At 39.8% G+C, this 15393-nt stretch overlaps 1 protein-coding gene across 2 annotated transcripts; it reads left to right on the top strand.

The window, feature by feature from the left end:
• The first annotated feature begins 71 nt into the window (after positions 1-71).
• Positions 72-15347, top strand: TOX4 (TOX high mobility group box family member 4). Of its 2 annotated transcripts, XM_061157733.1 has the most exons (9): positions 72-197; positions 409-477; positions 7956-8198; positions 9076-9336; positions 9684-9914; positions 11359-11439; positions 11843-12586; positions 13617-13780; positions 14413-15347. In XM_061157733.1, the coding sequence occupies exons 1-9, from the start codon at positions 192-194 to the stop codon at positions 14471-14473; spliced, it is 1860 nt and encodes a 619-aa protein (XP_061013716.1). In that variant the 5' UTR covers positions 72-191; the 3' UTR covers positions 14474-15347. The 2 variants fall into 2 exon arrangements, with proteins under 2 accessions (XP_061013716.1, XP_061013717.1); XM_061157734.1 differs by lacking the exons at positions 72-197; positions 409-477 and adding an exon at positions 7220-7287.
• Positions 15348-15393: the final 46 nt, after the last annotated feature.

Consider the following 15393-nt stretch of genomic DNA (forward strand, 5'->3'; position numbering starts at 1 on the left):
GCTCCAGGAGGCGGTAGCTAGCCTTTCAGTCCGCTCGGCCTTCCCGGGCCTGACTCGCAACAGCCCAAGGCGCTCCTTCCAATCAGCGGAGAGCGACGACGACGTTGCGGAAGTGACGGCAGTTCCGTGTCCTGTGTGAGGGGCGGTGGGAGTGATGAGTTCACTGAGACCCTGATAGCCGTTGTGTGAAGATGGAGGTAGGCTCCTGAGCGTTAAGAAGGCTGGCGAGAGAGCGCGGCTCACAGGGTTGAAGCCGAAGCGGGAAGCCGGACAGAGCGGCGGCAGACGGGAGGGGGGAGAGAGCGGGGTTTGGGGGGTGTTGTCATAATGTCTGGGTCAGAATCCGTCGCTCCGAGCTAACCCCCTGCTTCCCCTAACTTATCCCCGCGGCTTTCTTTTGGTTTCCAGTTTCCCGGAGGAAATGACAATTACCTGACGATCACAGGGCCCTCGCACCCCTTCCTGTCCGGGGCCGAGGTGAGCATGAGTCCCTGACGCTGCGCGGAGTGGGCGGGAGGCAGCGGTGGGGTAGGGTGATGGGGAGGAGAGCGCGGACGCCAGGGCCCGGGGGTTGGGAACCGGAGGTTGCGATTGATGTTTGGAGAAAAGTGGCAGCTGCCTTCAGAGCCTATGAGGACTACGCGGAAGGCCAGGAAAGCTGCTGTCATCAGAAAAGCAGGACGCTGGAAAAAGCGAACCTATTTTAGAGCGATTCTGTATTGGAGTAGAGTGAAATTGTCTCCTTTCGTGGAGGAGAAACAAGTACAGTAATGGGAGATCGCAGTAGGGAGAGAATGTTTCAGCCAAAGAAATTTGGGAAAGGGCAGGAGTTTACCTAACATGTTAACTGTGGAATGTGTTCATTCTTAAACCATACTCTGTTGAAGGGGTCTGTGTTTCATTAAAACTTCCTACTTAGCGATTTTTAGAAAAGTTAATGGTTATGTTTACTTACAGAGTGTTAGCTTGTTGTGCTAGTGAGAGAATGAAAGGAAATATTTGCGAGAAAACATGGGAGTTGAGTAGAACGTGCGTTTCTGTTTGCCAGTGCCTCAGAGTTTGGGTAGGTTACTTCACCCTTGTGTGTCTGTTTCCCTAGCTGTCAGATAGTTGTAATAATAGTTTCTTACGATGTTGTGAAGTAGAAGTAATGATCATGGTGAGGTCCTTTAGTGTTCGTGGAAAAGGTTTAATTGAAATGTTGTCATAAATATGAATGATTTGTTTAGACAAGGCAATAGAAAAGGATGGAACAAAAATAAATTCAGTCTTTGAGAAACTGAAATTTTGAACTTTCTACTGCCTTTTGAGAATTTTAAATTGTTTTCAAACTTGGCGTAAACCATTTGATCACTTTTTTTGTATCAAGAATTCTCAATTGCTGTTGAATGAACTTATCCATAGGGTCGCAAAGAGTTGGACAGGACTGAAGCGACTTGGCACGCATTCATGAACTTATCCTGTAACAAACCTTAATGTTTTCATGTTTGAGAATTAGATGGGTGGGGGTGGGGGGTGTTTGCTAGTTTGGTTTTTTTTTTTTTTTTCACTTTATTGTGATGACTATTTTTACACTCCTAAGTAAAGTGTGAATCAAAGGAGCAGCAAATTTAAGAATAATATAAAGCTAAAATCTGTTTGATGCTTTGCAATCTCGTTGTTAGTTTCTTCTGAGCGATATCTTCATGGTTTAATTTCATTATTTGGAGTGTTGTAGATTTCACATTGGTCTTATCCACATGAAAGCACATCATGACCAATTTCTTCTGAATCAAGTCTCCACAATTTAAATTTCTTTATTTAGAGTGTCATAAATTTCATATTGGCCTCATCAAGAAATTTTCCAGGTTTGAGTCTATCCTTTGTGTTTGCTTTTATTACTTTAAGAAAAAAACTTTTTATAAATTCTTTTGCTAATAAGTTCATAACTAAATTTCAGTGGATTCCTTTAGCCTGGGGCCCTGTCATTGTTACCGTTTCTCCTTATCCATTACAACTTCTTCACCTTTGTTTCCCCTCTTGTGTGTTTGTTTTCCTTTATTTCAGTTGGTTTTTGGTTTTTGTTGTTTCTGGTCTTACTGTGTGCCACCCCAAATATATCTTAAAACAAGATGAAGGTAATTTAACTTCTTTTTCTTTAGAAGAAGAGTAATTTTTAGAGTTTCTTGCAAGGAAAAGGAATGTCCACAAAAATACTTATCATAAAAAAAGTTGAAAAAATTGGACTTCTTTGAAATAAGGTGTTTTTTTGTTTTTTGGCCATGCTGTTCAGCTTGCCAGGTTGTAGTTCCCCAACCAGGGACTGGACCCAGGCCCAAACAGTTGAGTGCCAAGTCCTGACCACTAGACCAACAGGGAATTTCCAGAATTTAAGAACTTTTCATCAGTAGACAACATTAAGAATTTAAATAGGCACTTCACAGACTGGGAGAAGATATTTTTTACATATATCTGGCTCAGATTCAGAGTATATTCAGGTACTTCTGCAGAGTGAAATAAAGAATCCAATTTTTTTATTATTTTATTTTATTTTTTTTTTTAGAATCCAATTTTTAAATGGACAAAAGATTTAAACTTGCACATCAGAAGAGAGGGTGTCCAAATTGTCACTAGGCATATGAAAAAGTATCATCATCACTTATCAGGGAAATGCCAGTTAACAATGAGGTACCATTTTATACCCATCATAATGGTGAAAATTTAAAAGACTGATCATTCCAGGAGTTGGCAAGGATGTAGATAACTTAATCATTGCTGGTGCGAGTGTAAATTGATTCAGCCTCTTTGGAAAACTAGCAGTATCTACTACACATAAAATATAGTTATCCTGTGACCTGGTAATTCCACTCCTTGATATATACATAAGAGAAATGAGTGCATATACGAATCAAAAACATGTATGTCCACAGCAACTTGGTTTATATAGCTAAACAGTGGAAACAAATGTCTATAAACTGATAGGTTATAGGAATAGGTTTATAGTTAAAAGGAATACTACACAGCAATAAAAAATAATGAACTACTAATAAATGCAACCTGAGTGATCTCAAAAATATATTATTGAGTAAAAGAAGACAAAAAAGAGTAGACACTATATGGATTCATTTTAAAATTAAGATCAAGAATAGACAGCACTAAACTATGCTGATAGAAATCAGAATAGTGGTACCCATTGTGGAAGGGAGGGAGTATTAACTAGAAAGGAGCATGAGAAAATCTTTTAGAGTGATGAAAATGTTCTGTATCTTTTTCTGGATAGTAGATAATTGGGTGTTAACGTATGTAAAAATTCATTGAGCCATACACTTAAAATATGTGTGCTTTACATAAGTTATACCTCAATAAAATAAGAAATAATAATTTTCAAAGATTAAGTGTCCAGAGAGGCAGGCCTCGCATTTATAATAGCATTGCTTGAGCTAGGAGAGCTCTATAGTCTGAAGGGAGTTTAATCTTTCTATCTTGTTTAAGGTTGGCATTTAAATAATGATACTATACTTTGAGCACTCTGGGGAAATTAGTCATAAAGATGCACGCTTGCATGTTAAGTCGCTTCAGTCCTGTCCAATTCTTTGTGACCCTATGGACTGTAGTCCTCCAGGCTCCTCTGTCCATGGGATTCTCCAGGCAAGAATACTGGAGTGAGTTGCCATTCCCTTCTCCAGGAGATCTTCCTGATCCAGGGATCAAACTGGCGTCTCTTGCATCTCCTGCATTGGCAGGCACGTTCTTTACTACTAGTGCCATCTGGGAAGCCCCAGTCATAAAGATACCTGTCCTTAATTTTCCTAATTTTCTAAGTAATCATTAGAACCAGTTAATGATTTCAGGCTGAATAGTTAAATTTTCATTACTGTATCAATTTTTAAGAACAATTAAACTATTTTAATAATCCATAGGACCAGTGTATTGTTGAATAAATCAGTGTTTGATTAAAAGAACTTTTCCTTAAGATGAATAATCTACACAAGAAATTACTTAAATACTGGATTGTGTGTTTTGGTATGGAGGAATATGAAGAGGTAGGACAAATGGTATTTTTAATTTTTTTAGTTCTCTAGATAGCTAAACCTTTATAATCCTTGCTTATAAACTATAATTCCCAAACTGCTTTCTTCTTCATAAAGCCCCAGGAATTTAAGAGAAGGAAATGAAAGTTGAGAAGGTAGAGGACTCATGTTTCTATTTCCTTTTTCTGTGTCTACGTCATTTAGTTTTACTTTAATGTTTGCTACAGTTTTATCTGTTTTATATTTGGCAAGCTAGAGTTTATGATTTAGTTATATAGTGAATCCACTGAAATAAAAGAACTTTAGATATTCATTATCTAATAATCTTACCAATAGCTTGTGGTAGTAAAAGCTTTAGAATAGATCTCTATTCTAACAGGTGGTTTCCCCTTCTGTATTCTTGATCATTGCCGTTACTTTACTCTTCCTTTTTAAAGGAAGAAACAAAGTAACAAAAAACAAAACAACATTAAAGCCATAGATGCAGAATAACAAAGCTGTTTCCACATTCCAGTGGGTGGTACATAGAAAGAATGCCTTGTTAATTCGATACAGTGAAATCTCTGCTTCTTTGGTGTTTAGTGTAGTTCATGAGAATACTCCAGATGGTTTATGAGGGCTAGTCCTATGTAGAACACTGGTCTTTTGTATGAATTTTTATTCTTTTTTCAGTTCTCATTAACAAATAGTATCATTTTTATATTAGCAGAGTTACTTTTCTTATTTGTTGTGGTAAGCAGAAAAGGGCAGTCATCTTTTGCTTTACCAAAGCAACCTGTATCTTCTTAAAAAATTGTAAACCACTATTTTACAGCTGTTGATCTAATACAACAAATGTTTCTCTGGATCCTTCCTGTCACTGTAACTTTTGTTTGTTTACATCAGAATTTGGTAAAAATCTTTGTACTCTTTTTCCTGAAAAATGTTCATATGAACTTGAACTGAAATCTCAGTGTCATGGACTGAAGTTAAGAACTTCCACACACTAAGAAAAATTATGATTTGTGTACTGAGGAAAGTTCAGTTCTTAGAGAGAGTTTTAGTTTTTCCTAAAGAATATTGTTGTTATTGTTTAGTTGCTCAATTATGTCCACTTTTTGTGACCCTGTGGACTGCAGCTTGCGAGGCTTCCCTGTCCTTCACCGTCTCACGGAGCTTGCTTTAACTCATGTCAATGGAGTTGGTGATGCCATTCAACCATCTCATCCTCTGTCATCCCCTTCTCCTGCCTTCAATCTTTCCCACCATCAGCGTCTTTTCCAGCGAGTTGGCTTTTCGCATCAGGTGGTCAAAGTATTGGAGCTTCAGCTTCAGCATCAGTCCTTCCAATGAATATTCAGGACTGATTTCCTTTAGAATTGACTGGTTTGATCTCCAAGGTACTCTCAAGAGTCTTCTCCAACACCATAGTTCAAAAGCATCAATTCTTTGGTGCTTAGCCTTCTTTAATGGTCCAACTCTCTCATCCATACATGACTCCCGGTAAAACCATAGCTTTGACTAGTGGACCTTTGTTGGCAAAGTAATATATCTGCTTTTTAATACGCTGTCTAGGTTGGTCATAGCTTTTCTTGCAAGGAGCAAGCGTCTTTTAATTTCATGGCTGCAGTCACCATCTGCAGTGATTCAGGAGCCCAACAAAATGAAGTCTGTCACTGTTCCCATTGTTTCCCATCCATTTGCCATGAAGTGATGGGACTAGATGCCATGATCTTTGTTATTTGAATGTTGAGTTTTAAGCCAGCTTTTTCACTCTCCTCTTTCATGTTCATTGAGAGGCTCTTTAGTTCCTCTTTGCTTTCTGCTGTAAGGGTGGTGTCTTCTGCATATCTGAGGTTATTGATATTTCTCTCTGCAATCTTGTTTCCAACTTATGCTTCATCCAGCCTGGCATTTTGCATGATATACTCTGCATATAAGTTAAATAAGCAGAGTGACAATATACAGCCTTGACATACTTCTTTCCCAATTTGGAACCAGTCCATTGTTCCATGTCCAGTTTTAACTGTTACTTCTTGACCTGCATACAGGTTTCTCAGGAGGCAGGTCAGGTGGTCTGGTGGTGTCTTTTTCAGAATTTCCCATAGTTTGTTGTGATCCACACAGTCAAAGGCTTTATCGTAGTCAGTGAAGCAAAAATAGATGTTTTTCTGGAATTCTCTTGCTTTTTCTGTGATCCAGTGGATGTTAGTAGTTTGATCTCTGGTTCCTCTGCCTTTTTAAAATCCTGCTTGAGATACGTTACTTAATTATGGAAGAGAAAAAAAAATACCTGTGTGTATCTACTGAATTTCATCTGAATCAGTTAATATTTATTGTGCCATATGACAGGTTGATAAAATTTAAAGTTTCTAAAATTCCAACAATCTGTGATAATTGGTTGGGGTAGGTGACAAGCTAACTATTAAGATATTAGTGTTATCACTGAGTAATTATATATATCAGGGCCATGTGACAAACCTTTGTGTAGTAAGTCCCATTAGTCCTCCTAATAACCATATAAGGAGATTACAACTCTGATTTTATGAGGAAAACCCATTTGAGGTCATACAGTAAGTGGCAGTGGCGAAGGAAATGGCAGCCCACTCCAGTATTCTTGCCTGGAGAATCCCAGGGACGGGGGAGCCTGGTGGGCTGCCGTCTATGGGGTTGCACAGAGTCAGACACGACTGAAGTGACTTAGCAGCAGCAGCAGAGAAGGGACTTGAACCCAGATCTCTGTGACACGAAAGTCTCTTCCTTTTATTTTAATGCTCTATTGCTGTTGTTGTTAATGCTCTGTTGCTGCAGATGTTGCTGTTTTTAGTTTTTTAGTGTCAAAAGAAACCACAGCATTCAATGTATTTTAAGTCAGACATTGATCTGTTACCTCCGTGAACGGTGGCCTCATCCAGGGTGCATGCCTGCACGCTCAGTCACTCAGTTCTGTCTGACTACTGGTGACCCATGGACTGCAGCGCGCCGGGCTCCTCTGCCTCTGGGGCTTCCCAGGCAAGAACACTGGAGTGAGTTGCCATTTCCTTCTCTGGGGGATTTTCCCGACCCAGAAACTGAACCTGAGTCTCCTGCGTCTCCTGCATTAGCAGGCAGGTTCTTTACCACTGAGTAGAAAGAGTATATTATTATTGTAGTTGGATTCAGAGGAAGTGATTGGGTCTTCCAGCTGGAGTAATCTTTTTCTTCCTCTCTTGCAGAAAGGCTTGTTCAGAGCAAGACAGGAATGTGTTCGGGAACTGTTAGAGAACCAGTTTGCCCTCTGGCTATATCTCTTATGAAGGTTTTTCTCCTCACTGTTATCCTTATTTTGGTTGGCATTGTTGGGTTTTCTGAAAATCCTGTACATATGAGAATTTTGTACAAATCATGATTTCTAAAATGGAAAAGAGGTAGGAAACTCTCAAGTGCATATATTTTAGAAGTGCATAAGGTCCCCCTGACAGTTCCTTTTAGTATCTGCTTCAGAATACCCTAAAACAACAAAGTCTGATTGTCTGGTTGACATGAATTTCTGTGGTCTAACAGTTCAGGTGTAGTAATTATGAAATAATTGCTGTATCCTAGAATCTTCAGACAGATTTTTAAGCATCATAACAAAACAGGTTATAAAGGTTGGGTCCTTACTAATGGTGCTGAAAGAATCATTCATTAGACCAACAGGCAAAATAGTTTAGGACAAGCAAGATAGTAAAGGTAGAAAAGAGATAAATAAATTGAAAACTGTGATTGATATTGGCAGCTTTGTACATGACATATGGCCAAAGATACGAGGAAAAAGAGACTTATTTTTAAAATTAAATAAGTCCTAAGATATTGATAACAAAAATGGGATCTAGTTTGAAAAGAAGTACACGAAGAATGTCTAGTACTCAGGCACATTCTTCGCTTAGCAGTATGCAATTCCTCCTCTTTCCACTAAATCTTTTTCCTTTTTTTTCCTCCCTACAGACGTTCCACACACCAAGCCTGGGTGATGAGGAATTTGAAATCCCACCTATCTCCTTGGATTCTGATCCCTCATTGGCTGTCTCAGATGTCGTTGGCCACTTTGATGACCTGGCAGACCCTTCCTCCTCTCAGGATGGCAGCTTTTCAGCCCAGTATGGGGTCCAGACGTTGGACATGCCTGTGGGCATGACCCATGGCTTGATGGAGCAGGGCGGGGGGCTCCTGAGTGGGGGCTTGACCATGGTAAGGGACAAGACATTATCAGGCTTACCCAAGCTCATGGGCATGGTGTTAGGGGAGATACAAGTGACTCTGTATGCCCTACTTAAGTCCCTTGGGTATTACTTATTTTTCATTCTTCTGACTAAAGGCTCACTAACAAAGACCTCACGTCCCCTGAATAAATGAGATTTATCATATGAATCAATTTTACTTGAAACATGTTTTAAAATTGTAAAATGTCCAATGTTAACCCTGAAATGAAAATTATTTATTGGATTTTTGAAACGAAAGTTTTTTCCCTATTACATTATGGCTTTCACGTTCTACAATTCAAATGAGTGTGATTGCTGGTATGTTGAGGGGTGTATTCAAGACCTGTCTGAACCATGCGTGGATTAAGTGGATTAATACATGTTATAAATCAGTGTATGGGACCTCTAGCACATGTCATCAGCATGTCGACACACACTACACTTGACTCCAGACATCTCTGCTAACACTGGCGTCACTCTGATTTGTCTGTGCATTGACCTTTAACAGCCACTGTTTAGGAGGGTATGGGGAGAAAGTTTTCCTTCCCCTGTGTGTCGTCACTGTCTCCAGATTACTGAATGATTTACCTGCTCTGAACTTGCCCAAAATTAAGACTTTGGCTGTTTTTAGTTATTTTGGAATAGGCCTTTGAGTACAAATAAGTGACTTAGTACTCAACCTGTAATTTCTGTACTTATTAAAAAGCTTAGTATGTTTTATATGTAGATAAATTATTTGATGTTTGTTTAAATGATGATGAATTCTGGGTAAGCAGAGGGTTTATAAACTGTCCTGAATTCAGGTGCAGGGAAGGGAAAAGTGTTTTTTATATTTACTGTGTAATTTGTCCTTCTGCATCTCTCAGGACTTGGATCATTCTATAGGAACTCAGTATAGCGCCAACCCACCTGTTACAATTGATGTACCAATGACAGACATGACATCTGGCTTGATGGGGCATAGCCAGTTGACCACCATTGATCAGTCAGAACTGAGTTCTCAACTTGGTCTGAGCTTAGGGGGTGGCACCATCCTGCCACCTGCCCAGTCACCTGAGGATCGTCTTTCAACCACCCCTTCACCTACAAGTTCACTTCATGAGGATGGTGTTGAGGAATTCCGGAGGGTGAGGCATTCTCTGCCAAAATCAAATCTGCTGTGTTACACTGGGATAAAACCCTTGACATACAGATCCTACTAAGTTTTCTCTCCTACTGCCCTGCCATCTTCTCTGCTCTTTTCTGGTTATGGGGTCCTGCCTCTTCATTTACAGTTTATAATGCTTTTTGCCAACCCCCATACTTATCAGTCCTCACATGCTTTACTAAAGCCTTAATCCTCTTGCCTCTATTTTTATTTAGCATTTCTGAAAATTCCATTCATATGACTAGTTTACTCCATATAAAAGTCCTTTTCTGTCAGTTCTCCAGATGTGATACTTCCCTCGTAATTCTGTCTCTTTTCTCCTCACAGCAACCTCCCAGCCAGAAGACAGTTGTGGTGGAAGCAGGGAAAAAGCAGAAGGCTCCAAAGAAGAGAAAAAAGAAAGATCCTAATGAACCTCAAAAACCAGTTTCAGCATATGCTTTATTCTTTCGTGACACACAGGCTGCCATCAAGGGACAGAATCCCAATGCCACTTTTGGGGAGGTTTCAAAAATTGTGGCTTCTATGTGGGACAGTCTTGGAGAAGAGCAAAAACAGGTGAGCAAATAATGAGGAACAAGTGGATAGTGAATGTTATAGAAGTTCTTAAGAAGAAGGGGGACAGGGACTTCCATGCTGGTCCAGTGGCTAAGACTCTATGCTTCGGATGCAGTGGGCCAGGTTCAATCCCTGGTCAGGGAACTAGACCCCACATGCTGCAACTAAGACCTGGTGTAGCAAAATAATTTTTTTTAATTGGTTTTTAAAAAAAAAAAAGGCAAGGGAATTCAACCTAAGCTTTAACTTTCTCACATGTTATTTATTTTTTTTCACATATTATTTAATATCAACTCTTTGTTAATGGTATTTAAGATCATCTGTCTTAAAAATTGTATCCATACACTGAATCCAAAATACCTACATAAAAATTGTTATAAAAAACACTGAATCCACAGCCAAGTTTGGATTTTTTCATTGGCCTCATATAAATTTGAGAACTATAGTTAACCTCCCTAAATTTAACCTGAATTAAACAAATGAAAATTGTGGTACTACATAAATATACAACTGAAATTAAAGATGAGTGTAATTATCATTACTCTAGACTCCACAGGTATTATATCAAAGTTAATCATTAAAACAAAAACTGAATGTATTACAGATAATTTATATCAGTTATGTGTTGCTCAGTAAACCACCACAAATTTAGTAGCTTAAGACAGAAGTAATTTATTACTTATTATGATTCTGTAAATTGGTTAGGTGGTTTTCCTGGTGTTCTTACCTGGGTTTATTCCTGCAGTTGCACTCACAAACAACAGCCTGATATGGCTGCTCAAGATGACCTTGCTGCCATGTCTGGCACTTGGTGCTATCTGTTGGCTTAAACGCCTTGGTTCTCTTTCGCATGGTCTCTCATCCTCCAAATAGGCTAGACTGACTTTACACTGGCAGGCTAAGAGCAGTGTTCCAAGAGAATAAAAACAGTTGCCCCCAAATTCTGTGTCAGTTCAGCCACATTCTAATGGTTAAAGCAACTCACAGAGCTAGCCCAAATTCAAAGGAAGGGGAAATAGGTTTCATTTGTTAATGGAAGACTAGGTACACAGCACAGGAAGAATTGTGGCCATCATTACAGCTTACCACATTCCTTAAGAGGGAGAGTATACTGACTGGGAAGACATGATCCCAGACTAAGCAGACTACTGATCTTATAATGTAGTTAGGGGGTCAGGATTTGTTTTGGTTACAAAAGTGTGGGCAGTGGTTGCTATTAGCTTTAGAAATGTAGTTATTCTGCAAGCCTACTGTTGATTGGCTGGCTTTCATATACAAGTCTGCCATGGAGGCTGTCTTGAGTACTAGTTTTCAGAAGTGTATTCACCTAAGAAGGGTTGTCAATATTTACACTGAGATGAATTATCTTTCATTGATGAATAATACAGGATTATTAGTCTTTTCTATGAGTATGTGGACTTTTTAAGCAGCCTCTTTCATGCAGGTATATAAGAGGAAAACTGAAGCTGCCAAGAAAGAGTATCTGAAGGCTCTGGCTGCTTATAAAGACAATCAAGAGTGTCAGGTAAGAGGACTGGGATAGATGTATATTTAAACCAATAAACAGATTTTTGAGCTGCTTATTAGCATTTGTAAGAAGTAAATACCACCAAAAATCTGTAGAATCTATTAATACTATGTAATATTAAAGCTTAAAAGTATATAACAGGTTTTCCATTTGTTTCCATCATAAAACTCTCCAAACAGTCTGTCTTTCTGAGTTTGAAATTGTCATTGTTTACTTTAGCCAAGTAGCACACATGGCTGCCCATTTTTCTTTCTTTCTTTACCCACCACCTCCACACCCCCCCCCCCGCCCCCCGCCCATCTCTAATGTACTTTTTTCTTGGAAGGTGATTAGGGTGAATATACCCTAGGGAAGAGGATAAATCTCCTGATTTTTTTTTTTTTTTTTCACCTTCTTTTAGGCCACTGTGGAAACTGTTGACATGGACCCAGCGCCACCATCACAGACTCCTTCTCCACCTCCTGTGGCTGCTGCTGACCCAGCGTCCCCAGCACCAGCCTCAACAGAGCCCCCTGCCCTGTCTCCTTCCATTGTTGTCAATTCAACTCTTTCATCCTATGTGGCAAACCAGGCATCTTCTGGGGCTGGGGGTCAGCCCAATATTACCAAGTTGATTATTACCAAACAGATGTTGCCCTCTTCTATTACTATGTCTCAAGGCGGGATGGTTACTGTTATCCCAGCCACAGTGGTGACCTCTCGGGGTCTCCAACTTGGCCAAACCAGTACAGCTACTATCCAGCCCAGTCAACAAGCCCAGATTGTCACTCGATCGGTGTTGCAGGCAGCAGCAGCAGCAGCAGCTTCTATGCAACTACCTCCACCCCGACTACAGCCCCCTCCACTACAGCAGATGCCTCAACCCCCCACTCAGCAGCAAGTAACCATTCTCCAACAGCCTCCCCCACTCCAGGCCATGCAACAGCCTCCACCTCAGAAATTTCGAATCAACCTACAGCAACAGCCACCTCCACTGCAGGTCAAGATTGTGCCTCCACCCACTCTGAAAATGCAGACTACCTTAGTTCCACCACCTGTAGAAAGTAGTCCAGAGCAGCCTGTGAACAACAGCCCTGAGACCCATACAGTGGAGGAAACCACTCCTGAGACAATCTGTGAGATGATCACAGATGTAGTCCCTGAGGTGAGACTCTGTTTTCAAGTATTTGCTCTAGACCAGTGAAAGCATTTTGGTTGATACAATAAAAGCAGGAGTTGCTACTAGCATTTAATGCCTGATGAGGAATACAAAATATCCTATAGAGGACAGTTGCTTACAACTGAATTGTCCCACCCAAGATACTCTGTAGTGTTCTTGAGAAGAAACATTAAGAGGGCCTCCTGCCCTAGATTACTCCTTAACTCAGCAGAAGTAATACTGTAGTTCAAGTAAAGATACAGCCTAAGCATGGTTACTTTTCAAGTGTCTACCCCAGGATCCAAAGCTTTAGAGACAAATTCTTCCATTTCTCCCAAACCCTGACTGATTGGCTTATGTTTTAAGTAAAGGGATGGACAGGGAATATAGGTAGAAAAATTCAGTTAGCTTGTATTGATGAGTGTTTCCAAAGAGACAGATGCCAATTTACCCTAGTTTTAACTTCAAATATGGGTCTATTTGTGATGCTAGCTTCATAACTAATGAAACAATATTTTTCTGATGTGGGCCTTTTTTTAATTGGATGATAACTGCTTTACAATATTGTGTTGGTTTCTGCCATACATCAACATGAGAAACAATTGTTTGGAAAAAAAAAAAAATACCACCCCGCCCTGCAAAATCAGGAACTATGAATCTGAAAAGTTTATCTTCTCTTAGCCCCTCTGATCTTAGTTGAGGTGACCCAACCTCTACTCACATTCTACTTTTGAATTGATATTTTCAGGGGTATATTTTTATTCAAGTGTAGAATAAAGTTAGTAATAGGCCAAGGTTAAACACTAGCATTATGACCAGCATTCCCCTGATGGGGAGCATCATGTCAGTCTGGATGGCAAAATTCTAAAGCTGGATTTGGAGTGAGACCAAGAATTCACCTTCCTTTGGAACTTTACCCCTTCCTGTGAGGGACTGTAAATGTGTTGCTCCACTGGATCACAGAGTTAATTTGACTAGCTGGCTGGCTGGGTAGGTAGCAATCCAGTCCATCTTTGATGCTCTCTTCCTCTCATAGGTTGAGTCTCCTTCTCAAATGGATGTTGAATTGGTGAGTGGGTCTCCCATGACACTTTCACCCCAGCCTCGATGTGTGAGGTCCGGCTGTGAAAACCCTCCCGTTGTGAGTAAGGACTGGGACAATGAGTACTGCAGCAACGAGTGCGTGGTGAAGCACTGCAGGTGAGCTTACAGTTCCCTTCTTAGAATTAATGTATGGCTAAATTAACTGCTGGAATAACACGGTATCTGAGCATATAATCAGTATCACTTTACCTTAGGTAGAGTAGGTTGCTATGTATGTCTGATTACTAGAAAAGTTTCCCTCCTTAAAAAGAGCTTACATTTGCCGTATAGACAAAGATGACATTATTAGCAGTTCACACTTTTCAGTTACCACGTTAGCTCTACGTGTTCATTTTGAAACTATGACACATCAAGCTGTTGGTGACTGTGAATATTAGTATAGTTTATCTCCTTAGTGCAAACCAGACAACTTAGGTAATCAATTAGAATTTGAGGATGGATAGGTGGTAAGTAGCACGATAAAATGCTACGTATGGGGCAAAGGGAAGAAGTTCTGAAGATTCTGCCCATTTCCCGTTTTCCTGAGATTGACCTACATCCATGAAACAAGGCATTGGTATTTCCCATCTCAAATCCTTTAAATTAGGATTGCCTATGCTTCTGACTTGTAGGCCTATTGCCCTTATAGTCCTATTTAGGTGATATCTATCAACCTATTTAAGACAGAGTTTTAAAACAACATATCTAGGCTGTAATTCTAAGTTTGTGTGTATCTTTTTCTTTCTTAGGGATGTCTTCTTGGCCTGGGTAGCCTCTAGAAACTCAAACACAGTGGTGTTTGTGAAATAGTACTTCCTGTCCTCCAAGCCAGTGAAGACTTACTGCTGGGAACATGTCCACCGAGCCTATTTTAAAAAGACAAGCGAGGCTTCTGGTAGTGCCTGATCTCAACCCATGATGATCCTTTATGTCTTTCACGTTTCTCCCCTTCTGTCGCTCTTCTACAGGGGCTATGGAACAGGGCCACTGAGTTTGCTGCAATCTGGAATTGCATTTTGCTTTCAAGTAAAAGCAGAGATATCAGTGATAGTAACAGAGGAAAGGGTGAAGGGAATATAAACAAGTAGAACATAGGGGTGATGGCTGGGTGGGGGACTGTTTGAGGAAACTTGGTATAATTGTCATAGGATTTACCTAAAAGATTATTAAAATGATAGAGTACTCAGCTTTGAGCCTAGGGAAAAAACATCACTATGTGCATCCCTTCTAAAGGGGCTAAAAGGTTGCATTAAAGGTTACCTCTTAGAGAACTATTACTATCACATCTGTACATTATTAGTTTGAGAACAAAGGTTTTCAACACAGGAATAGCAAGCACACTGGACTGTAGAGAAAATAACATCACCTAGGAGCTTCTTATTTCTCTGCAATTATATTTCTGTACTCAACTTTCTGATTGTATCACAGTTTGAGTGTAAAAGGCAGAACTCTACTTCCTTAATATAAGAGGTTTCACCAAAGTTTAAAGAAATTGTGTTCACTTGTGTTTGATGAAATTATCTTTTAAAATAGGCCCGAAGTGTTTTCACTTATATAGGCTAAATCTCTGCATACCCTAGGCACTTATTTAATGTAAGATGTGCTTATTTCATTTTTCTTGGAATTAAATGAATAAAAACTAGCAAAGCCACAGTTGTAACAGAATAAGCAACTATTTAAAACATGACAGCTCTAGTGATGATAATCTTAAGTGAAACTCAGATCTTACC

Source organism: Dama dama, chromosome 12 (assembly GCF_033118175.1).
Source record: "Dama dama isolate Ldn47 chromosome 12, ASM3311817v1, whole genome shotgun sequence".
NCBI classification, from domain to species: domain Eukaryota; kingdom Metazoa; phylum Chordata; class Mammalia; order Artiodactyla; family Cervidae; genus Dama; species Dama dama.